A 25,868-nucleotide genomic window follows, 5' to 3' on the forward strand; every position below is an offset into this window, starting at 1 on the left:
TCACCTTGACTGTAGATACTGGGAGTCTGAGGCTGCTGGGGTTTGTATTGGTACCTGTACAGAAGCATCCTCTCCAAGCACCCTGGGGGGCAGTGGTACTGGCAGAAGAACTTCTCGCAAAGAAGACAAAAAGGGATTATTTGTCTGCTTTCCTCCCAGAGGAGACAAACTTAACCCAGACTTGTCAGCAATGAGGTATTGAGTTGCTGGAAATACATGAGTCAAATAGTGGACTTGAGTGAATAGTTAGGTCCCTCATAACATCCAATTTTCAAAGAAAGCAAAAGTCTATGAGCAACTGAATTGGCCAGGGCCAAATGTTTTCCTCATCTTAATTTTCTCTGCAGCATCTTTCCTGTAATGTAACTATCAGAGATTGCTTATTTTACAACTTATTGTATGGGAAATTCCCTTTAGATGTATTTCTGAAAAGCGGCAGAATATTTAATGACAATGATAAAGGCAACCCTCTGTCTCTGTAGAGAGGCAGGCACAGTGGGAGACAATCCCAGAAACAATTTTTTCACCCATGGCTTGACCATTGCTAGAAGGCATGCACAATGTAGTTCCAACACAAATATGACAGCAGCTGGTATTTCCACAGAAGACAAAGTTGTGATCGATTTGTCCTAGCTCCAGCTCCTGCTGACTCACAAGTCCCTTCTGTCTTTCTCACTGGGACTTGAGTCAGTCCAAAAAAACAAGGGGTATTTCATTATGGAGGCTTGCCTGGAAACCATGTGGAGAGATGAACTGAAAATATGGCGATCTCAGGCATAAAATTTGTGCTGCTGGGAGCTGTTTATTGACATTTAAATCATAGCTCACCAAGACTTTGTTATGGCCTTACTGTCAGGGAAAACGGTTTGTTGATGGAAGAAGCCTATGGAGTTCATGACTGTGATTTTATCACAGAAACAGGCTATATATTTTAGCTGCTTTTTTTGTAGCTGCAGTTGTTATATGTTTCTTTTTTCTTCTCTTTTCTGTTTCTGTTTTTATTGTTTAATATTATTAAAATAACTAACATGACACATTATTCTGGTTTAATTTCAAGTGAAATTTGGCAACTTCTACTGGTGCGATAAGGTTTAATTGTTCTTGGCATTTTAAAAGGAAATGTTAATGACAAAGATATTAAACTGACAAATTATGACAGCTCACATAACACTTTTTAAAATGGGTTTTTCCATGCATTTTTAATACCCAGAATAGTCAGCATTAATACTACCATATTTACAATAAATCATTATTCTAATGGAGACATTTTGCTTTGTCAGGCAATACACAATCAGCAGTTTTCAATAAAGAATCTGAAAACCATTCAACATTAATTCTGTGACACAAACTCATAAAAGCCAGACAATTTATAAATGGGGCCAATATGCTACCCTTAAATTGGGATATTAAGGAATAATTAGAGCACAGTAAGGGCAGGTTGCCAAATGTAACTTTTAAATTCCACAGTTTGTATCACTTAGCACAGTCATTGCAATGTCTTATATGCCTTCTGTAAGGCATAAACATGCATTTCCTACAAAACAGCTTAAGGCGCCCGCAAGAAGTTGAAGTAGCTGTTTACTTTGGCATGAGTGGCTTCAAGAGGCATAAAGCACTACAGAATTCAGGAACAACGATGGCTTTGGGGTTAGAAAGGGAAATGGGAAGCCATGGTTGAGTCTGCTTTTCTCAGCGTTTCTGCAAAACTCAGCAATGGGGTTTTTTGTTTGTTTGTTCTCTCCTTTGGTACCCTCTGAAGGCCATGTCTGCTCTGGGTGACAGGAGGTCCCTGAGTCAGCTCTGAGCACATTGGTATGGTGTGTTGCCTTTGTTAGTGCAGAATATTAGCAATAATGTCTGCCCAGCAGACATTAATCTGAGCCCCTAAACAGCACAGCCACTTCAGCACTGGGGGCTGGACCCCGGCTGGTGATCCAGCTGGGATGAGATGGGATGCAGGGTCTCACACCTGCACAGCATCCAGCTCAGGACACAGCTGCTCTAGTTTGAGCTGGAGGATCTTTCACCACTGTGCTCTTAACTGATGCAGACAGGCTCAGAGCCTACCCCTGCCTACGGTTTTGGAGGTGCTATCCACTCTGATGAACTACCTGTCTTATTTAGAAGCTGGGGAAGGTTACACAGTGCCATGTGAGGGTGTCTTGGCAGTTCCTGAAGTTAAATAGTCTAGGTAGTGGGGAAAAAACCTTTTTTTTACCTACATGTAGGAGGTTCTAGGGCAAAACTGTGATGAAGTCTTGAGCAAGATTTTGAGGTCCCTGAAGATGAACATCTTTCAACATCATTTGCAACATCTAAGGGTGATGAGCAGTGCATTATATTATTGTATTATCCCAAAAATATTGTAGTATCTATCAATGTTCCTTGTTTTAGCTGTGGGTGTTGTCACCCCAAGACAATTCTTTAACTCGAACACTAGAGGTGATGAAGTAGCTTTGCACAAAGCTCTTAATTTTCACACAAGTTTCCGTCATGTTTGCAAACCCTCAGGTTCTCTAAGTGCTGTGTATATTCTCTTATACTGTACCTCGGGAAGCCTGACTGCAAGGAAGAGCAGGAAGGTGTAAAACTGGCAGAGGTACTGCTCAGCACCATTAGAGTCTTACTTTGAGCTCCTGGAGGAGAAAGAGTAGAGCCAGTGTTACTTCCCAGGATGTTATCTTCTCCCAGGGAGGAATAAGGATGATTATGGGGTCCCCTTCCTCTCCCAGGTGGTAGCTTGCCTACTGATTTACTCTGCACTGCAGGTGAAGAAGCCAGTGATATGCCAAGGGGGCAGTTTGTGCAGCTATGGTTTAAGAACACTTTTCTGAGGGTAGTGTTTTTCCACTCCACTAGTAATGCAGTGTGTGCATCAGTGAAGTCTTGAAGCCTGCTTCTCCCTACAGTCCCATTGCCTGTTGTGGCAGAAATGCTGTTAGCTGCTTTGTGGAATGGCTTGCAAGTCTGGGGACAAGATTGCCCAAAGTTCCCTCATCACTGCTTGCAACCCCATCTAGACTGCTTTGTCTTTTTTTAAGCAAAATTTTAAATTCTGAAGGCAAATTCAGCTTTTTTCTCCTGGTAGAGCAGATAGTTCCCAAGTGTTAGAGTTTGTGTATATCTTTCAGGTGCAGATCAGTTGTGCATCCATTTCAAAGGAGCACTCTCAGGGTGAACAAGGTGAAGGCAGGAGTCAAAATTCTTCCCAGATCAGCATTAAACTACACTTCAGTGTCATTGTTGCCTCTTGCCGTGATCTTCTTTTCCTCTGCTCTGCCTTTAAGCTTTTCCCCCAGGGCAATAAGTGCAACCTCCTGCAGTTGATCAGACTGCTAATGGAGAAGGGGGTTGCCACCATGACAGCTGATAAGTGCTTGCCTGAAAAAGCACCACAAATAAACTTCTCAGCACATGGAGGATGGAGTTGTGTGACCTCTGGCTTTCCTTTTCTCTGCTTCTGGCATGCTGCACTAGTCTTTTACACCTTTGCTTTTTACAGCTTCTCAGGAAAACACCTAAGTGTCCACAGGAAGCAAAAGTGGTATTTCCCACAGCAAAACATCTATTGCCTGCTACCATATTGGATTACTCCCCACAGCTCCTGTGGTCCCCTTCACTTTCACATTCTCATGATGCTCTGCATGCTGTGTGTGAACCTGCATGACTGGGATTTATTTTATTTTATTTTAATTTTTTTTTCCTTCTCCCCATTTTTACAGTCACAGTGTATTATGGGCAGAATGTAAAAGGAAAAAAGTATTTTGACGATATTAGTAGCTTGGCAACCATAAAGCTTTCCCATGGCTTTGCAGAGGAATTTAGAGTGCTTACGTTCTGTACTTCCCTTTATCTTGCTATGCACTGTGCACCAAAGCTCCAGTTCTGCAACTGATGCCATGAAAGTAGGTTGCTGTTCCCAAATCCAGGGTTTGTCTGAGTCTTCTGAGTCAGTTCAGTGTATGCATTGCTGATTTAGATTGCTTCCAACAGGGATCACCTATTGGCTGTCTCATACTATTTGGAAGGGGGAGTAGGGGAGGTACTAGCAGTAGCTTGGTTTCGAGGAACAGAAACAAAATTATAAGCAAACTCTTACCTGTAAAAAACTCGGCTTCTTCTCAGCTAAGGCAAAAAGCAAACAAAATTTTCACATGCTATATGATTTGCCTGCTTGCCAATTCCCTGGTCACATTGGCTGGACCCAAAAATGAGAAATTAGAGATTCTTTACACAGGTATGAAAGGACTTCCCATAGCTGAGAAGCAGCCCCTAACCTATTTCAGCTTTTGCTCTGTCAAAGGTGACTAGCCCAAGACATTTACCATTCTTAAGTATATGAACATTTCCACTTTGCTCCCAATATTTTCCTCCTATTTCATTATACTAAATCAAATTCCATTATGTGTTCATTTATAGAACAAGCTGTGTTCTCATGATATTTATGGATGGCTGCATCATGTGCTTTATGCAGGCCAAGAGACATTCCAAAAACAAAAGAACAAAGATGATTCCCAAGCACACCAATGCACTCCTCAGCATGTGGAGGACTGACTTGCACGGATGAAGCCACTGCATGGACCCCATAGAGAGTTTGCAGTGCCTAGAGACTCTCAGAGATGGAATGCTGGGCTAGGTGCATCTTTCCTGTATGTATAGGAGGGATGGTAAGGAGGCAGGGAGGTCCTAGCCTGCTGCAATATGTGTTAGTCTGTAGTAGTGGTGAGTAGGGAGAATACTGCAAAAGAGCTGCAAACAGTTGGTCACACCAAGGCACAGAGCTGACATTTATTTTGTAGCCCAGAGGTGGAGCTGGCACAGCTTTCTGGCCTTCTGTTTATGGTCTGGGAAGCCAATGAGTTGCCTGGGCTCAGGAACATTCTGAAGTTAATCAGGTAAGGTTCACAATGTACCCCATTGGTCTCCCTTGCAAGAGAACTGCATGGTCTTGAAGAAATGATTGCTAATTTGCCTTGCAACAATTTTTAAGGAGTGTAAATGAGGTAGATTCATAAGCATTAGTTAGTGAGTTTGACATCAGTCTCAGGCAAAAATGTGAATCAGATGATACAGACAGTGAGCCAGAAAGAATTAAGAGATTGAATACAAATAATTTCAATTAACATGGGTTGGAGGAAAAAGAGGTTTGAGGGAAATATTTCATACATCTATCTTCCTACAAGAGAAGATGCTTGGCTTGGTTCTGAATTGTAGAACCTAAAATGATGCAAAATCTATACACTATGTATCAGATGGGTTCCTCTATGCCCAAATGCTAGATTTCAAAATACAAGTGTATTTTGGGAATTGTTTCCACTCATCGGGTGTGATTCAGAAGGTATCCAGCAAGAACTGGTCTTTGCTCCATCTGTATGGTGCTACTGGCACTGACTGGCAAGAAAATACAAAATTATAATTAGGGAAGAAACTAATGCAATCAGTATGGACAAAGGAAAGGCCACATAATCAGGGACAAGACTAATTAGATCACAGTTACATATTGGCAGGCTCAATGTTGAGAGGCAGTCATATTCAGAAATACTTGCATAATAGCATTGTGCTGGAGGCATATGTACAGCTGACAAGCTCTGTCTCAGAGGGCTGAGACACTGCTCATGTGTATTTGCAACAATTGAAAGGTGCTGTCCTCCTCTATAGAGCACTGGAGTGACTCCTTTTGGGATACTAAGTAATCTGGTGTCCCATGTCTTCCCTGAAACACAAAAATCTGAGAAGGGTTCAGGAAGCCTTGTTACAATGTAATCTAAGTTACTGTGAAAGAAAATTTTTTAATTCTGAATCTCCTTTGCACCTAGCTCTAAAATCCCTTTGCAGCTTTCAAACTGTAATAATCCTACACATCGTACCATGATGTCTTACTGGACAATACTAATTTGGACCTCTTAGTTCCCATTTATGAATAAATATCACAAAGATCTCTCTGTAGAGGTATATTGTTGGCAACAACAACACATGTCTACTTTAACATGTCTCTGTATAGCTATACAAGATTAATATAGTGGTCATTGGTTATGCTGAATCTATTTATAATTTGAAAAAGGAAGGTGACTAGTAAGTAGCACAAGTAAAAAACAATAGTACACAACTTGAATCGGACAGACTGCTAAGAAGGCTGGAAATGAGGGGTCCCAGGCATTAAAAAAGCCTCCAGCAGGATGCTTCCTAATCAACACTCAGAATTTTTCCTTCCAGTTTTAATAATGGCTTTGTTTCCACTGGATCTTGCTGCTTCTGCCTTAGTTGCCACCTGTGGGACACAGTGTGGATTCACATTCTCTGGACTGAGAGACATAATTCTGTCTCTCAGGAGAACACAGAGAGAAGAAGAGAATCTTTATCTCTGCTCCTTTGTTTTCTCCATGTGGAATTTCATATGGAGACTGTTTACCTGAAGTGATTGCTTGATTGGATTCTGGTGAAGGTTGTTTGGGTTCAATGACCAATTGGATCCAGCTGTGTTTCAGACTCTTAGCAGAGAGTCACCAGTTGTTAGCTGTTAGGTAAGTAAGAAGTATGTATGTAGAACAGGATAGTCTCTCTTTAAATAGTATAATTAATGTAATATAGTATAGTTTTAATAAATATATCCTTCAGACTTCTGATCTGGAGCCAGACATCATCATTTCTTCCCTGCTGGGGTTGCCTTTTTTACTATAACACAACAGAACAGCATCGCTGGTACACACAAGCCTTGGCTATCCTGCCTTCTCAGCACCAGAAAAGCTTGCTGAAATGATGCCCATTATACTGCTTTTTGGTGCACAGGTAGTTAAATAAAAGATGTTTAATTCTTTCTCATCACACCAGAGCCAGCACCAGCCTGAGATCCTGTACAAAGCATTCACTCAGTTCCTTGCAGGTGGTAAGTGCTAGCAAGAGGGGTGGGTGGGTCCTTTATATCCACTCACACCAATGGAGGGGCAGATTCTGGCATTATTCCAGCATCTCTGAAATTGGGCACTGTCCTTGTTTCTCGGTGTTGCTGTCAGCCTGGCAATGTAGCTGGAACTCTTACACAGCTGTAGAGAAACCATGGTTAAACACTGCCTGGGTGTTACAACTAGCAGGAAGATTTCACTGGCTAGACCTGACTTTTATGTTACTGGTGCTGCTCTTCAAACTGCAAGGCAAGAGTTTCCAGTCTTAATACCATTGATTTGTGCAGGTGCTGTGGCTTTCTCCTGTGTACTCCAGAGAGAGATTGTTTTCTTAAATTCTTTTTAAAATCAAGTAATTTAAATAATGTTCTTCAGTTTTTGATGTCATTCTTTGTGTGGCAGCTAAGAATCCTACACCACAGGGCATCCCTGCCAGGTGGAGGCCAGAGGAGGCCTCCTGGGACAAAAGAGCTGGAAGCAACAGAGAGGGTGGTGGTGAGGGTGAATGCTGTCATTGGACCATGCAGACAGTGTCTGCAAACTGCACAGTGCCTAAAATAACAAGCAGTTAATTTTGCCTTAAATAGACTATGTATATAATAATACAGCCTGCCAATCAGGGCCCTCATCTGTCCTTCTCTGCACCTACTTAAAATGCAGAAGTTTTGTTGTTGTTTTGTTGGTTTTTTGTGGGAATTTTTTGTTGGTTTGGGGTTTTTTGGGGGGGCTGTTTTGTTTTGTTTTTGTTTGGAAGGAGAACTAGAAACAGGAGCCCAGCCCTATGCCACCGTGCTAACAGTACTTTATTCTCCATGCAAAAATATGACCAGTATTTCCCCCCAATCCCAGTTGGTAGGATAAAAGTCCTGAAAAAAGTCCAACAAAAAGATCAGATTATTTCTGTCACTGGAAAGTCAGAGAAATAGCAATTAATCCCTTCAAGCAGAAAACAATATTGAGTCAAGAACCACCCCCTAAACTGTTCTGTGTCCTGCCCAAGCTACTGTATGGATGAACAGAAAGGGTCTTTCCATCTAAATGCCGATGTTGTGTGGGATTTAGGCTGGAAATAGAGTCCCTGTAACACAGATGACAGACAGCCTCACTACCCAGCACTGTGATATCTAAGATCATCTCTTGGGAATGGGAACCCTAGGAGAGAGGATAAGCTTTTTCCCCAAACATGCCTTCTTTGGACAGCCCCATGTCACTTGAAAAGACTCCTCAGCAAGCAAGAGTCTTCAGGACACTCCAGGGCTCTTCAAAAGGGACTGGGAACTATTTCTCCACCAGTGTGAGTGCTAGCAGGTCATTGCTGGGGTGCTGACAGCTGTGGTGGTACTCCCAGGGGGATGTTTTGTTTCCAAGGAGGAAAGCTCCAGTGTGCAGGTCGTTCTGGTGCCTGTGTGGCTGGGCAGCAATGAATGAGGGGGTTGAGGACTGTGGAACTGAGAGTTTGTGGATCCAAGCAAATTTCAGTTAAAGGAAATAATTTCTCACAAAGCTATGCCTATATTAAGCCTGTTGTAGATCTGTTTGCTGGGTACTGTGGGGTACTCAAATATTGCAATGAGGACCAGGCTGAGGTTTGCTTTATGCCATAGCTGGTCACCTCTCACTGAGCACACCGGTCCAGCTACTCCATGTTTTCAGGATAAATGTGCTCTTGCTGTACCTTCTTTTCTCTTGGGATGCAGAAGAGACTGGCTGTGACAGAAATAGCTACCACACACATGTGCATTCTTCATAGCAAAGGGAATGGCAGTCAAGGAGTCAGCTCTGGGTGCAGGCTTTCCTTGTAACCTTTTGCTCACATTCACAAACAATGCCCTATTGTGGTGTTGTTTCCTGCAGATTATTCTAATAACCACTGAGCAGTGAAGCATGAGTTCAGGTTTCTTACATTGAATTCTAATGTGATAAAACATGCCAGCTTTCTAAGGGTCGATAAAAATGCACAAGAAAGAGAATGGGGTGAGACAGAGCACACAGAACTTTGTTGTAAATCTCAAAACCTGGAATTTTCCTGGAAGAAATGGATTTTATACCTAAGGACACATAATGTTTGCTTTATTTTCTGCTATTTTATAACTTGTCAATTATATTGACCCATCTCTTCTCTAGAAATGCATAGCCTGACCTAGGTAGTAGAGCTTTCGTAAAGGCTTGATTGCAATTGTAATGGAAGTAGGGGTTTTCATGTGTCTGCAAAACAGAGGACTTGGGGCTTTGCATGGTATTTGAGCCAGTACAAATGCTGATCAAGTGCCTTGCCTGGGAAAACAAGGAGTCCCAGAGCTCCTATGTGGCTGCTGCATTGCACATGTGCTTGAACATTAGAGGTCTTTACTGAACCAGCAAACTTGTAGTGTATTAGATATAAAACTTATTGTCATTGAAATACATTGTAGTGACCTGAGTGAAACAGCACCAAAGAGCAGCAGAATGATGACTGTGTTTGGCAGTTCAGTACCAGGCTGTTGGCAGCAGGCTCCTGACATGTGCACGGAAATGTTCTGTCTGTGGAGAAGGTCACCCTCCCCCATATTCTGGGTTGTCTTTTGTCCTTTAGACTGACTCAGCTTCTAGCAAGCAGTAACCTGAGAGCTATGTAATGTCTTGTCATTTGGAACAATTTGCAGTCAGAAAAATTATGTTCAGTGTAAAAATTAATACACAAGCCTAAAAAAACTTCAGAAAATTTATGGATTTTTCTTACTAAGGTGTTATGGTCCATCAGTTAACCAATGCTGCTAAACAACTTATACAAACAAAAAATGCCTTGCGTGAACTGTGGATCCAGTTGTCTCATATTACTTAATCTGATGAGCCAAATAATCTATAAATCCACCTAATATTTATCATATCATAAGGAAATGCCAGATTTGAGTAGGTTACTAGCACCATACTAGTTTAATAACACTACTAGCTTTATTAAAGTGTTTCATCTACTAGTTGAGTAATGAAATAGCTTAAAAAGCAGATTATTTTTTTTCTATTAGACTGGTAAATAGACATCTTTAATATGTCTTCCTTTCTATACCTCTTACAGTACATACATTGGAATTGCAGGAACTCTTGCTGCTGGAACTCCTATTCAGACTTCTAAAAATTTTGTAGGATTAATAGAATGGTTTAACTCAAATGCCTATGCACTCAGAAGGTTATCAGTGATGCTGGCCACACAGGAAAATTTGTGGTTTTTTACCGGAGAATGTATGCAACTGACTTGCATCTGTTTCACATATCTATACATGGATATATGCATAACTGTAAATATATTCACTTAATTAATTATTTTACTTAAGCACAACCTGCCTTGTGAGGCCAGGAGTTAGTACTGAGTGCTGAACAAGGGTTAAGTCTCCATACCTTTAAAAAAATTGACTTTTATTAGCTCAAGTTGCAAGGATCTGACCCCTGACAATGTAATGCTATTTTAAGCACACTTTGTCTCGAATTGAATGGTCATCTGCCTGCATCCCCATACTGGGACATTTAGCTTTTGTTAAATTTGGCTTCACAAAATGAAGGTGGCCCTATTTTGTCCCCTAACCAAAAGGTGATCTCTCTTAAGGGAGACTCTAGAGAGGAAGACTTTTTTCTCTGTATACATTATTAAAAAACATAAAAAAGTGCTCTGTGCTTTCCTCAAATGTTAATCTGTATACTGCACTCTGATTTATGTTCAACATGTCAGGGTAATGGGGATGGAAAGCACAGGGCACACTTTTTGGTTGTATAAAAACATTTTAAAATGTTCTGAAAGTTCTCAGTCTGTCTCCAGCGATGGACCATTAAATAAAAGGAATAAACACAGAAGGGACCATTGACCTGAGCTCTGCATAATTTACTTTATGACTGCCAGCTACATTCACAGATTTACAGGCACTGGGTTTTATCACCATGTGTGAGTCAAGGTTGTGGTTCATAATTACTGCGCAGTTCATGGGAAAACCCTAAAGACATCTTGTGTTGTATTTTAGTAATTTAAGTGAATGGGATCATGGGAAAACCCTAAAGACATGTTGTATTTCAGTAATTTAAGTGAGTGGGATCTGTGCTTGAGAATGCTTTGGAGTGCCCCTCATCCTGCTCCATCACCTGTGTAGGTGAGATTATATAGAATTCTGCTTATGATTTTGGGGGAAAAAACTGTTTACTGTGCCACACAGCTAACATACAAGGAAATGGCCCAAGTATTTTGGAAAGGGTAACTGTTTAAGAAGAAAAATGCAGTGGGTATGGGTGTCTTATGTAGGGTAACTTTTCTTTTATCACCAGCTAGCACAGTTTTCCAAGTGACTTTACAGAAAATAATGCCAATCTGGATTTTGTGGGTCATACCCCACAACCAAAGGCATTTGTCTTCCATCCAGAGAGCCCACTACCAGCTATCTGCAGTGCACATGAAGGCACTTGTGCATGGCATGAGGCTGTGCCTTGCACCCACATGAGGTTCTAGAGGGAGTTTGACATTGCCACCTTGCTCTGGTGCTACCAGGGACCATGGAAGGGACCACAAAGGCTCCCCAAGTAGGTCCTGATTTCAGAAATATGTATTTGCTTCCTTTCACAAGGGGTCTTCTTGGGTTAATGCTTTCTACAGTTAAATACTTGCAAAATGCACTGTAAAATTAAGTCCTTTTTCTCCCACTAGTTGACATACCAGTAAAGGTCTTATTACTGGCTCTCTCACATCAGCTTTGCTGTTTCTATACTGGAATGTAATTCAGTGAGCCACACGCCATGAAAACATCTAATGTACTATTTTTTAAAATGGATTTTCCTCACAGAGAAGCTATCTTCCTGAGCATTTCTTCTGTCAGCTCAATTTAATTGGATTGTAGCTGAAAACAATAATATTACATTTACATTAGCTTTAAAAGTCTCTGCATTTTTGCCCCTGCAGCCCATCTGGCTCTAATGTTGCTGAATTTTAATTTAATGAATTTTTTTTTTCATTTGAACTGACTAAATGTGCTGCATTAACAATGTGCACTATTAAAAACTAGTGAGGAAAGATGTGTAATATTGATGTTTAGTCTTGGTAAAAGCACTTTTCCCAAGAACCACTCCTGGCTTATTTAATATAATTGTTTTAGTTTCCTTATGTGTGGGTTTGCAACTGAATGAACCTGAAATAAGTCAGGACAAAAAAGAACCCCAGGAGCAGCGTGGTAAAAGCATGCTGGTTCCTCTGGCTACCAGCAAGTCAATGAATGATACAAGGATTTAAATAGCAAAATGAGCTCACAGACTCACACTTGATTTATACAGTCACCATGTAAAGACCACGTGCCACGCATACAGGAGGGGCTGGAGCAAAGCTCACCAGGCTTTCTGCCTAGATGGAAGCAGGGAGATGCCAGCAGGTTACCAGATCAGAATTCTGCTACAGCACATGGCCAAGGGTGCAAATCCCAACCCTTTTTAGCCCTCCCTCTGTACACTTGGTCATGCAGAAGTTAAAAAGGGATGATATGTTTCCCAACATCAAGAATGGCTTTATAAACAAATGGTGTGTAAAACCTACTGCAAAGACTGCTACCTCCAATTAGGAGAATGAAAGCGGCTGATTCTGAAGGTTGAAAACAAAACCCCAAACAAGCCTGGGAAGAGGAGAAAGGTCCATGGTATGCATGTTAGCATGAAATTGGATCTGAGGGTGTCTTTGAACCTTTCTGACATTGCTGCTCAAAGCACAGGGCCCAGCCACCAAGGCCAATGCCCACAGAACACCGTCCCGTTCCAGTGGTGTTACAGATTCCTGGCAGAACAGGCTGTGAGCTTTGCCAGCCACACTTGCTTGCCTCTGGCTGCTCTTTGTGAACTCTGTGGATCCGCTTTATGAGGAGCCTTGTGGGGAGCTGGAGCCAGACAGGCAGAGAAGAAGCAGCTTCAATTAGTGCTCTGCTAGTGTTGGTGTGCCTCTGCAGCCATCCAGACCATGACAGAGCCAGCAGGGAGGGGACATCCTTTCCCTGTTAGACCTCTGGGGAGCACAGGTGAAAAAGGGGATGCTCCACCAGCCCTGGGAAAAATATCAATAGTGTTTACATTTCATTGAGAAGAACTGTGAGCAAAAGCCTTAAATCTGCAGGAAAGACGGTCTGCACAAAAGCAGGAGATTCATTTTACACCTTTGTTTTGGACGCTTCCAACTGGCTGTGGGCTTTCTTACAGATCAGCAAAGATGTAGGCCAAGCTGTAATCATGGTAGGCGCAAAAAATAATCATGGAATGGGTTAGACTGGAAAGGATCTCTGAAAGGTAATTTAGTCCAACCCCCCGGCAATGAGCAGGGTCATCTTCAGCTAAATCAGGTTGCTCAGAGCTCTGTCCAGCCTTGAATATTTCTAGGGATGGGACATGTATCGGCTCTCCAGGCTACCTGTTCCAGTGTCTCACCACCCTTAGAATGAAGGATTTCTTCCCAATACAGAATCAAAATCTACTTCCTTTCAGATTCAAGCCATTCCCTCCTTGTCCCACCTCCACATACTCTTATGGAGTCTCTCTCAGCTCTTTTGTAGGCCCCCTTTAACATACTGGAAGGTGCTATAAGGTGTCCTTGAACTTTTTATTTTCCAGGTTGAACAACCCCAGATTTCTCAGCCTGTATTCATAGGAGAGGGGCTCAATTTCTCCAATAATCTACACGGCCCTCTTCTGGACTTGTTTGAACAGGTCCACGTCTTCCACGTGCTGAGTGAGTCACAGTAATCCAGGTGGGGGCACACCAGAGCAGACAAAGGGGATTTTCCATGGTAGAAAACTGTCCATGGCCAGGACAACTGCTTTGTAGCATCTGAAAGAAGCAGACAAAAGATAGGAGAAAGAGTCTGCTAAGGAGGAGCAGCTGAGCAGGATACCCTCGCACCTTTTGTAGCACACTCTCTCCTCCCATCACCCCAAATGTGGAAATGGTACCTTGGGGATAATAACACTTCCCTAGGACCAGCAAGAGGTGCTCACATGCTATAATAATAGATGCTTTGTAAGTACTGCAGATGGAAAGTAGATATTGGCTCAATATTTGCAAAATGGGAATAATAAGCCCGGGTCTTCCAGCTGACTGTTCAGTGATTGTGGTGCAGGAAAGAATGTCCACCCCCAGCTCTTTATTCTGCTACTCTGCAGCCACTGATGAATTAAGTGCACAGTGTCTTGCTGTGAAGAATAAGTGGAACAGACACGGGAAGATGTCTGACATATATTTTGAGGTGTATTTAATATTGTAGTGTTTCCGGATTCCATGAGCATGCTAGGGGTTTTGGCTTCAAACCAATGTTTGCATCAGTACCATGTGTCTCTGGAACAGCACTGCTTACTTTAGAGCTGGCTATGAAAATAGTTTCCACTATAACCCCTTGTTTTCACATGCTTCTTTTATTTTATTTTGAAAATCCTCTTTTGAGTCAAAAATTTCCATCTGTATCTTTGCCAAAAGGTGAAGTTTTTCCCCCTTCTTTTTCTTCAGCTTGAAGGGAGAATCTTTCAGATGTTTTTGAGTCATGGGAGAGTGGAAAAAATGTATTTTCCCAGTAGGATAAAAAAAAAAGTCCACATTTTCACTGTAGTAGAAACATACAGGGAAAGGAAACTGTAGGCTGAGACTTGCATTTTGGTCCAGATATTTCTGTAGTAAATCAGCTTCATAGGGAAGGACTTTGATTTGCCAAAACCAGAGATTATTCTAATTTTTGGCACTTAATCAGCCATGGGTCCAGGTTTGAAACTTTGCTGACATTCAGGATATTATTCAAGGTAGTGTCTTTACAGCTGGCCATTTAAAAAGAAAAGAGCCAGTCCTCCGTGTACTTCTGTCCTTCAGAGCTAATTATAGTCCAGCAATACATTTGAATTCATTCTAAAATCTAATTGAATGGAGAGGAACTAGAAGAATGCTGGTGCCAAACAGTTTCAAAACTTTTTCTTAATTCTCCCTCAAGTCAGCAAGAGCAAATGAATGTTGTTGAAATCATGGGCAGGCTGATGCAGTTCAAAAGGGCCAAAGTGCACAACAAGGTATGTGCGCATAACTGGCTTGAGCAAATGAAAAACTTCATTCAGTACGCCTGCCAAATTTTTTGTTGGATGTCTTTTCCCCTTCGCACAGGCTAGGAAACATCAGTGCAAAACTGCTGTGCTATGTGTAGTTACACTGAATCAGTTAAAAAGCAGAATAGAAAAATGGAAAGGGGAAGGAGAATGGAAAGGAAATAGGAAGGCATCTAACCATCATGCTGATGAGTGATCCCACACCCCTGTGCTGCTTTCTATTAATGTTTTCTCCTGCTGAGAGTTGTAGTGGATACATTACTGGTAAGTCCCTTCCATGTGTTCCAGAAAATCCACAAGATCTGAACAACCTGGGGACTGATGATACTGTTGTGACCCTCAGTTTCATATTTTCTGGCTCTTTTGAAACTTTGACTACGCAGCCTGCACATTTCATTAAACCTTTTGCTTTCTATCATTCAAAACCTGCTCCAAGTGTACATACGTTTGGCAAAGGCATCCAAAACGATGTGTTTATTTTGCTTCAGTGCCAAAAAGCAGTGATTCATTAAGGAGCTTGGAAACAGAGAGGAAAAGCCACAGCCAGCAACCACAACACGTGGCCTGAAGAGCAGAAAGCTGTGTTTTTCTAAGGAAAAGGGTTGGTGCAGCTGAATCAGTATCATGGCTGCTTCTCTCTCTCAGCTGGACAGGCTGGAGAGCACAGGAGCTCTGCTGCATAGCTGGGCTTTGCTGCAGCAGCAGCAGCCAGAAGGCAGCCAGAGGCTGCTGTGAGCCCCAGAGGGGAGACAGAAAAAATGCAAAGTGGCCAAGGGGAACTGGTCCAGCTGGTAGGAGCCCTTCCTTGAAGTGATGAATTAGGGACCTCCAGTACTGTGCCACTGCTACGGTGAACACAATGGAAGGTGCAACAGGCCTTGAGAGAAGAGGTGGAAGAGGAAAGGTGGTGACCTGAGTAAGAATAGGCCTCCAGCTGCCTTCAGCTGCCCTACTTCATTTTCTCAGCTGGGGACATGCCAGCTTGTATCAGTAAAGGGGCCTATTCATTCTGTTTATTGTAGCTACTGGTACAAACTTTAGCAAACCTGGCAGAAACCCGACTATTGAGGAACTCTACACTCCAACGTGTCATTGTTACACCACTGTTTTCCTCTTCCCCAGTGGCTTGAACTAGGACAGGCAGAATGCTATTTATAATTTCTAATGTAGAACTTTTTTGTCTTTCATCATAAATCTGGATCCCTGGACAAAATTGAAATCTGGTGACAAACACACTGTTGATTAGAAAACGTCTGATAGTTATTTTCTGCCTGGAAAGGAAATTCTGTCCTGTGCTGTCACAGTGCTGCCACACAACAGGAGGTGCTGGGATCCAGGAGTCAGTATGAGGCACAAAGGAAATGATCATGTATGAAGTACATTAATATCAAGAGTTCTTGTAACTAACAGTCATAAACATGTAGAAGAATTTTTGAAAATTCAAGGTTTAAAATTTAAACCAGGACTGTGGCATTTACAGTATTAAGTATTAGGGTGTGACCTTACAGATTTTGTGTAATATGTCATGTCACCTACTCAGGGGTTCTTAATCTGTTTTTCAGAAATATCTGATTTAGGCTTAGGGAGATAATGTGATCCAATATGCCAGCTCCCCTTGATGCTTTAAACAAAGACAGAAGGTAGCTTTTTCCAGCGTCAAGTGAACACTGCTTATCACTTCTTAAAAGAAGGCAAGAGCACACATGTCTTATAACATGTTAATTTCCAGTAACTTCAAATTTAAAAACTCCAGATGGGTCTGATTAACCTCTCATTTTTTCACTTTCATAATATTACACTATAGTAATATAGTAGTTCCCCAAACTGCCTGACACTACTTCTACTACTTATATCAGAAGTCTTTAGGCAGCTAATAATTTTTAAAACAATAGATGTGAACATAATAGTACTCCAAATAATTAGTGAAATACTCTGAATCTGTGAAAAAATGAAGGTTCCTGCATGGGCCAGGCTTGATGAAGGGAGGAAAGTGACTCCAGATAATCACAAGCAAAGTAAACAAACAGCAACAAGTGTGGCATGGAGGGAAAGGTCTAAAATCTCAGAGGGATTTAAAGTTTTAGAATTTGCCTTTAAAGAACATTAGAGAAAGAAAACACCTTTGAAAGATATTGTGGAACAGAACTGGCAGGGGATGAAGCATGTAGAAGTTGAAATGTAGGAAGAAAGCACAATGTGAGTGTAGGGCAGTTTCTGAAGCTAAGGCATATGCACAGGAGATGCACAGTAGATCTGCTCTTCACGACTCACTAAATATTTGTGTTGGGACCATTTTCTTTCTCTTTCTGCCTTTCAACCACACACAGTATGCAAATTACTTTAAAAGTCCAGTGTGTACAGTACCACAGAAACTACAATCTATTATTAAAATGACAATGGAGATTTTTCAACATACTTTCATTCTTCAAGTGTGTAGAAGTCATTCCGAGAACAACTTGCTAAGTAGCTACATAGGAAAGAGCAATGTTAAGTTAAAGGGTGCAACATAAGAAAGCCAGATACAGATCAGATAATAAAACCACACAAGCAGATCCATAAGCATTCATTACTAACCATTTAAAACCATATTGATGTGTTTTTATGCAAGTTTCTTCCAGGCACAGGTAAAATTCCTGAGTCAGAGGGCACAAAGAGACCTCCACGGCTGAGGGCACCTAGCATACAGCCTGGCTAATAAATTATTGAACTTCTGTTGCCATTAATTGTTTGCCTGCTTCCCAGTGTTCAAAATAGGCTTGCAAACCGTTATGGTGAATAATTTAGAGTAGCAAACAGGTTTGCAAGTGCAGAACTTATTTGGAGAGAATTTGTGAGCAGAAAGAAAACCCATCTGTGCCAAATCACCAGGAATGGGTTTGCCCAGCTGTGCTGTTTTTCCTGCCTCTGATGACAAAGATCTAGTAGGGATAAATAAAAACAGACATTGAAACAGGAGTAGAATACTAAACAAGTCTGAGACCCTGAGATCTTCCATAGGTGACAGCCTTGCTACCCATCGCCCAGTGCAATCTTAATGTGAACAAGCACATCTCATCCAAAAAACTTCTGCTGTATGTTTTGATCAGAATAACCCATATTTGCATATTAACTCCTGTGACCTAAAGTTCTGATCCTTTAGCTTCCAAATTTAGAGAGTGAGCAACAGAAGCTACTCTCAATTCTGTATAGTTGCCTTCCATTCTACTATGTAGACAGTATATGCAGTGGGGGTTTTTGTGGGAGGAAGACTGGTGATGATCACTCACAAAAACAACAGCCTCTTTTTTTTAAGGAGGATTTCAGGTTGTTTTTTTTTTTTCCTTATACTTGGGCACTGAAAATGGTAGGTGACACTGGTGAGGACACAGCATTGCTAAGCCATTAAATGTAAAAAAAGGATGCAAAAAATATTTTAAAATATTTTCAAAAGGGAGAAAATTCTGGGGTTATTGAAAAAGTCTCTGGTTATTAAAAGGAAATGGCCTAAATGCCCAACAAGCTGCCTGTATAATTCATAAACATGGCCTCTGATTTTGGTTTTATTGTGCCTGTTTAAGAACTGCATTGGGTTTCACAGAAAACAGAACTAGCTTTTTGCTCAACCACAGCTGATGTTTCAGTCTCAAGCAAAGAGACTGTGGTGGTACCCTCCCTAAACTCTTCCCCTGATAACTCAGGTTCTCTACAGGCAGGTACAAATTCAGTGTCATAGTTACAAACCTTGCTGTGACCATGGCTAAAAGAATGACCTAGCTTCTTGCTCGTGTTTGCTCCATGCCATGGCCTTTGCTTCGTTCATTGTATCATTCAGCTCTGCAGCTTGTCAGACACTGTGCTGATCATCTTCCAGCAGTTCTGCACACTGGCAGGAGTTGTGAGTGGGTGGACCACTTAAGAAATGACCTGTTTGGATCATTTCTGCTCTGGACTGAGTGCCATCCTCTTGGTTTTTCTTAGTAAGCACCTGGAAAACAGTGTTTTCCTGTTACATTTGCCAGCCCTGCATTATGAATCCTGGGATTAAATGTGACAAACCCTCCTCATAGCTTCAGTGATATTTAGGACCATAAATTGATCTCAGTAACCGAGAGAATAATAATACAATTTCACCTTTCTAAAATGCCTCTTGACATGAGCCTACAGAACTGTAAAACCAGGCAACAACATCCTACAAGTTGTAAGGGATCTATTGCCATCCATCATCCCAGTAGAGTAAACACACTGAAATAGACCTGTCTTTAATGTCTTATTGAGGGGAAGGAATTTACCCTTTCATATGTGAGATAGATTATTGTGTGTATTATGTCACTTTGACTTTGGAAAAATTTGGAAGTTTTACATCATCTTCCATGAATAGATCTCATATCAACCATTTCAATAAGTGAGACACTCTAGTTTTACAAATACTTCTGAAATTCAGGAAGATAATTTTTTCCCTTTTGGTAGAATATTTCCATTCTTGAGAGCCAGCAGAGTGTCTTTTCAAGAGTACTCTCCACAGTACTCAATGCAGAAACTTTGGGCGAGAAGAGAAGGGCTGGGTGTGTAGTATGAAGCAATCAGACATTATTACTCACACTGGAATCTCAAATCTAACTGGAACACAGGTTCCTGGAACCCTATTGATGCTCCTGTGTCAGAACAGTCTGGTATGACTTACTGGCTCCTCTTGTACCCATCAGGTGAATTGCTGCTTCACCACCTGATGGAAGACACACATATTTTAGCATCTTTTTGCAGAATGTCCTTCATAAATAGCCCTGGATAAAATGGCAATGGAAATTTTAATCCTGAAATTCTCGCTTTAATCTTTCCCTGCCTGTTTTTGCTTTGCTTGCAATTGTGGATTTCCAGAAAGCCCAGAAGACTAAAATACTGCAAAATGCATAGAAGTCTGTTTGTGTGTGTTGTCCTCTTAGATGTTTAGAGGCAAAGTGGAATATGCAGCTAAAGATATCGTAGGATCATCTACACCCTAAAAAACAAGTATACCAAATAAAAGTGTATTTTATCTACATAATTGTAATCTTAAATCTCTTCTAGAATAATTTGTTGTATCCTTAAACTTTCAACTGTTCTACATGCCAGTTATCAACATGGAGAGAAACTTAATGCACAGATGAGAACATCTCTATCATACTGCAGAATTAATGTCTACAGACAACCAAAAATTAAATGAGTGTATTTTGTGTGGATGCTCACATGTGAATGCCAGTATGATGTTAGAATCCCTTCTGTGTGGAGGCAATTACATAAATATAGCTCTACATATGAGAAATGCAATGTATCTTTCAACATCTCAGTTTCCATTACCATTCATAGAAAAGAAAGTCATCACCATCAGTTAACTTAGGAAGAAAAAAACAGAAACAAACACAACTAAACCAAAAGAAATTGGCAACTACTTCAATTACATGAAGGATGTGGTAACTAAATTTCATTTATTTAGCTCACAAATTGACTTTGAAGACTTTATTACGTCACGTGAATCATTGCAGACAGATGGTATACAATTTTGCATTGTAAACTGGGCTTTTACGCAGGAGGAGAACACAATTTCCTTTGATAAAATTAATGAGATTCACCAGAGGCAGTCAGGAAAACTTTTATGTTCCTGTTTACAAGTGACTCCAAAGAGGTGACTCAAGTTTCTCAAAACAAACCCTTTAAAAATAATTTTTCGACGTAAGAAGAAATGAACGTGTTAAATTGCATGCAAAAAAAAAAAAAAAAAATCCTGAGAAATTAAGGACAGAAGTTGTCTAATACAATAAGCCACCCTTCTGGAAGACTTTCCTTGGGTTGACAAAGGGACCATTAGGCCATCTACTTTGCCCTTGGCTCCCACTGCACAATTCAGCCTGGTTCTCAGCATAAGCCCCACTCAGTCATCTTCAACACCATGCTTTGTATGGAACCTGGATTTGGGGTGTCAGTCCTTTCTTCAGTGCTTGAACATCCAGGAGTGTTGCAATGCTGTTCTTTCCTTGCAAGGGCACTGTTGAGTTCAAATGCAACATCTTTCCCAAATGTATTGGCTTTTTCTGCACCTTTTGTTGGAGACCACTTTCTGCAGTTTCCATCTTATCTTGTGGATCTCTTTGCAGCTCTCTCATATCACACAACATCTTTTTAAGGGAGAGACAACAACACTGGGTATGGGACAGCACCTTTTGTCTGATAAAAAGCACAATGATGCAATGGGATTTCTACCTACCCTTTTCTACTTTCACAGCTGTATGTACATACCTGTGTCTTTTCCACCAGCACTAGCTCACTAGGAGCTCATGTTGAATTTCTCCAAGTTCCGATATGTAGTGACTTTCAAAGATACATTTCTTGGCCATGTAGGTTGTGTTGTTCCATCCTGCAAGTCTGACTTTTTTTCTCATTTTGACCCTATTAAAACTTGTGTGAAAGACCCGAGTTTGTTAAATAATCCAGATAACTCTGTGACTGCCTTGTTCTCATTACTACTCTGTTAATATTTACTCTGTCTAAAATTGCCAGTGGTGATTTATTTAGTCTTTTTAAAGCTGTTTGAAAAAATACTTCTCTAGGTTTCTGATGAAAGCTCTGAAGAGCCTCCCTGCAGCTCACCAACATCTTCATTAAATGCTGGTGCTGCTTGGACAATTGATCTGCTTTTCATTTAGCTCTTCATCTGTTTGTGCTTTATTAATTTTGTGCTGTACTCACTTTTTCTCTCTTACAAAATCAAGTACCTAGTAGAAGTCTATTACAGTCAAGCCTCTGGCAATTTAATGCATAATCATATAAAATGAGGAAATAAAAGAGCTGTTTACCAGGACCTATTTTCTATAAAAAACCATGAAGACTAGCATTAGTTGTATTCTCCACGTATTAGCTGACAATCACAATTCTTCTGCCTACCACACAGGCAGCAGCAACTCGTTGTGCTCCCTTTGTGTCCTTGGTATGGGCCTCACACTAACACACTTCTCCATCCTTGAAACACCACCACAGTGCCAACACATGCAAAGATCAGCTAGCCAGACATCACTTAAACCCCTCTAGGATTTTGTTCTAAGATTTCCAGACCACTGGGAAATTGTAATTTCACCATGTCTTGTTAATAGATGTTATTTAGGTGAGCCTCGTGTCGTCCTGTGATATATACCCATCTCCCTGCTTATTTCTAGATATTGCATAATAATAGCTATTAGGGGCTCACGGTTTTGGGGTGTTTTATTTTTTATTTTATGTTTTCTCTATTTTTTCACCAGTGGTAACAGTTACTTGTTAGCCCTAGCATTAAGCTTGTATCACTGCTTGGGTGATGTTCGTGCTTTAAGGAAAAAGAATTAATAATTTTTTAGTTTTGCCCTAGAGCTATATGCACAAAGTCCTTTTCCCCCCATCTTCCTCATAAGTTTATCCCATTGATTATCCCTTCTTGTCACCTGTTACGGCAGAGTTCTGTCTGGATACCGCTGTCTTTCTTTCTTCCAAAACCAAAAGCAGTCCTGTCTTCGATTATGTACCTGTGTGTGTGGCGAGCGTCGGGCACTTTTCCGGACCTCAGCCACAGCCAAACGAGCCTGGTCAGGATCCCATGCCCTGCCCGGTCGCTCCTCTTCCCCTCGTGACAGCAGCGCAGCCTGAAGGCTGCTCCCCGCTGCAAGGCACCTCCAGCAGGGCGATGGGTTCGCTGCTTGCGGCTGCCTCAAGTTTCCCCTGTACCTTCAGAGAGGTTGGGAATAACTCCGTGCTTGGACTAAGGCTTTGGAGCAGGGCGGGGGTAGGCAGGGACCGGGACGCCAGCAGCGCGGGAAGCGCCGCTAGTTGCGCGCCGTCCTTCCGAAACTCCGTGTAGCTAAAGGGGGCTTTTCTGTCTTTGATTTTTTTTATTTTCTAATTTATTACAGAGCCCTGCGATCCCGGCGCTGTCCCGCGCGGGGCCGGCGCGGGAGCGGCGCGCAGCCGCCGGCCGGGCGGGGCCGGGGCGGTGCCGGGGCGGGGGCGAGGGGCCGGGGCCGCGGCGGCGGCCGGGCGGCTCGGCGGGATGACGGGCGGCAGCCGCCGGCCCGCAGCCCGAGCAGCCGCCCCCCGCCAGCCGGCGGGGAGCGCGGGCCCGGCCAGCTCCGGGATGAGCCCTCGGCAGCAGCCGCGGCGGAGGCTGCGCGCCCCGCGGGCGGCGTGAGCGCCTCCCGGCCAAGCCATGGGCCAGACCTCGGTCTCCACGCTGCCCGAGCCGGCCGGCGGTGAGTACCGGAGGCGGGGCGGGGGGCTCCCGCCGGGGGTCCGCGGTGGCGGCGGGGCAGCCGCGGTCCCGGGGCGCCGCCGCTGCCCCGTTCCTCCGGAGCCAGCGGAACGGGACGGGCGGTCGCTCCCGGCGCTGCGCCGCCCGGCTCGGCGGCGCCCGGGGAGCGAGAGGCTCCGCCGTGCCTCCCGCCTTCCCCGGGGCTCAGGGCTCCTTCTTTCCCCGTTATTGAACAAATAAGTACGAAGGCTTCCCCTTCGTAGGGAAAGGGAAGGAGCTCTGGCACCTCGCCCAGGAGCGCGGCTAGTAACCCGCCCAGCTGGTCGCTTTTAGCTCCAGGACATTTTATGTGTAAGTAGACTGTTGAAAATAAATAAATAGCGTGTGAGTGGAACTGTTTCGGGTCTTCTCCCCCACCACCCCCATCCCCCAATAAAGCAGTCCTGACTGTTTGCAACTTTTTGAAGGTAGTACGAGCTCCTTGGGAATGTTGTTAAGATAACCCGGTGTGTTTTAGTTACTGAAAAACATAGTGGGTCTCTTCCCACAATAATAGGATGTAGAATGTAAATTAACTTCAGTGAGATTTGAAGTTTCCTGAGAAATTCCTGCATGCCTTTTTTTTCTTCAACGCCTGTTTCCTTTACATCCATTTAAAAACCAAAACAAACAAACAAACAAAAATCCCAACCAGCAAAATCCTATTGGACTTCAATGCTGAAGACTGAACTTTATCCTTAATTTGCTTGTTTTTGTTAATGTGGGAATGTTTGTCAAATAGGAGACATGTGACAAGTTTTCTCTTTTCCTCTTTTATTTTTCCTTCATTGCTGTTTCAGAGAATAGTTTTAGTATTAGCACATAGTTTTCAGACAAACTAGGTTATATTCTTAGTCACATCATCCCAGACAAAACCTTGATTAATTTCCTCACCTGTCAAATGTAGCATAAAAGAAAAATTGGACCATTTCCAATAAATGTTGCCATCCTGTTGAAGGCTTCACCCGGCAGCTAGTGTGTTAGGATTGTTTCAAGGTAGTCATCAGAAAGCAGATGTAAGGAAACAGATGGACCAGTTAAAAATTTTTGTTAAACTTCCTGTACAAAAAAAGTGACCAAACTTAAGTGCAAAAGACTATTGTGAGAGCTTTTTGCCTTGGGGGGGGGGGGGGGGGGGGGGGGGAGGGGAAAGCATATCTTGCCTAAGGAAAACTGTGGTTCCTATGTTTGCTTGGCTAGATGATAATGGACAATAATTGCGTTGATTTTCTAGCTTTACTTCAAAGGAAAAAAAAAAAAACACTGTTGAATTCTTTCCTGATTGAAACCAAAATTTTCCATCAGGAGCAGTAAGAGACAGGTATCTGAAGATGTATGTTATGATGATGTGGACTCAATATTGCCAAGTAAATTTTAGTTATCTTCATTTTAAGAGCACTGCAGTTTGTGATGGGACAGTGGTAGTACCTCTGGGAGGTTTCTAGAAAAGTAATTCCACTGCACTTTCATTGCTGTTGAAATTGTTGGGAGGGTACATCCTCAACAAGGAATGATAGGGGCAAGTGGGTTTCTGGGTGGCATGGTTTCTTAGGGGTGCACTCATTTGTTTTATCTAGTCTGTTTTACTGACGAGGTCTAGACACTTAATCCATTGTGAAGTCTGGGAGGCCCTGTCCATCTGTGACCAGGGCAGGAGCATGACTTCCACTGATTCCTGTTCCATGGGTTGTCCTTTAGGCAAGCAGGCCTAAAATCTTCGTTGATTTTAGTGTGCCAGGCAGCTCCAAGCCATTTAAGTCTTTGACAGCTGCTAGAGATTAGAGTTGAAGGAGATATCTGTCTTGCACACGCAGGGGCTACAAATCTGTTTTAGTGCTATGGAATCAATAGTGCATTCAGATCCCCAGTGAGCCACACAAAAGCAGCTGTGAGGAGTTGCTTGCCTGTTCGCTCCTTTTTCCCCCTGCCATGGAGGGCTCAGACCCTGTCCTAGGAGCCCTGCTCTGCGCCTGCAGGGCTCAGAGGAGCTGCTGGCTCTGTGCAGGGCAGGCACCGCTAGTAAATCACCACGGGCCTTTGGGTAGACTGGTAAAGTGAACATGGTTTGATGTAGCAAACTAAAGTAAAAGCTTTTTCCTGTAAGTCACAGGGTGGCTTAGAAGAGATAAAATAAATACATAATGCAATATACTCAGGATGGACCTCAGCCAGTGTCCTGAAGGGTTGGGTTTTTAAGATTTGCTTTAAATTAAAGGTTTTACTCTTGGAAATGTAAATATATGTTGAAGTACTTAAACAGATCAAGGTCCTAGTGTCACTTTCCCATTGAGTTAAGGGCAGGACTGCCCTTAGCCATTAAATTCAAAGTCCCTCTCGACTGGGCAGATGTAGACTCATACGAGACAGATTAGCATGCCTATAAAGAGAGGAGGAAGTTCAGATTTTCATACTCCATTGGAACTTTCCTTAGCAATACTGTCATGCTAGAGTTTGCCATCAGCTGCATATGAGTCGGTCTTGAAGTGTTTTGGACAGGAGGATCTGGGCTTTAATCATCTCTCGTAACTATGCGTGGTAGATGCGCAGCAAGGCAGGTCTTGGATTTACTGGTTGGTGTCTGTAGGCAGCTTTTCTCCTTCTTCTAGGTTTACAGCTTTCCAGCCATCTAGATAGTTTTTTAA

General features: G+C 42.4%; 1 protein-coding gene across 5 annotated transcripts in view; it reads left to right on the forward strand.

The window, feature by feature from the left end:
* The window catches only part of PHACTR2 (phosphatase and actin regulator 2), a 134,211-nt gene that overhangs the window by 35,004 nt on the left and 73,339 nt on the right, over positions 1-25,868 (forward strand). Inside the window, exon 1 of one of the 5 annotated variants that reach the window (XM_021540415.3) lies at positions 23,025-23,188. The exons of the other annotated variants lie outside the window; for them this stretch is intronic. Within the exon in view, the coding sequence (XP_021396090.2) occupies positions 23,146-23,188 (43 nt within the window). The 5' untranslated portion in view covers positions 23,025-23,145. Of the gene's footprint in view, positions 1-23,024; positions 23,189-25,868 lie in introns of those variants that run through there. 5 annotated transcript variants of the gene reach the window in all.

The sequence above is a fragment of the Lonchura striata genome, chromosome 3 (assembly GCF_046129695.1).
Source record: "Lonchura striata isolate bLonStr1 chromosome 3, bLonStr1.mat, whole genome shotgun sequence".
NCBI lineage: Eukaryota > Metazoa > Chordata > Aves > Passeriformes > Estrildidae > Lonchura > Lonchura striata.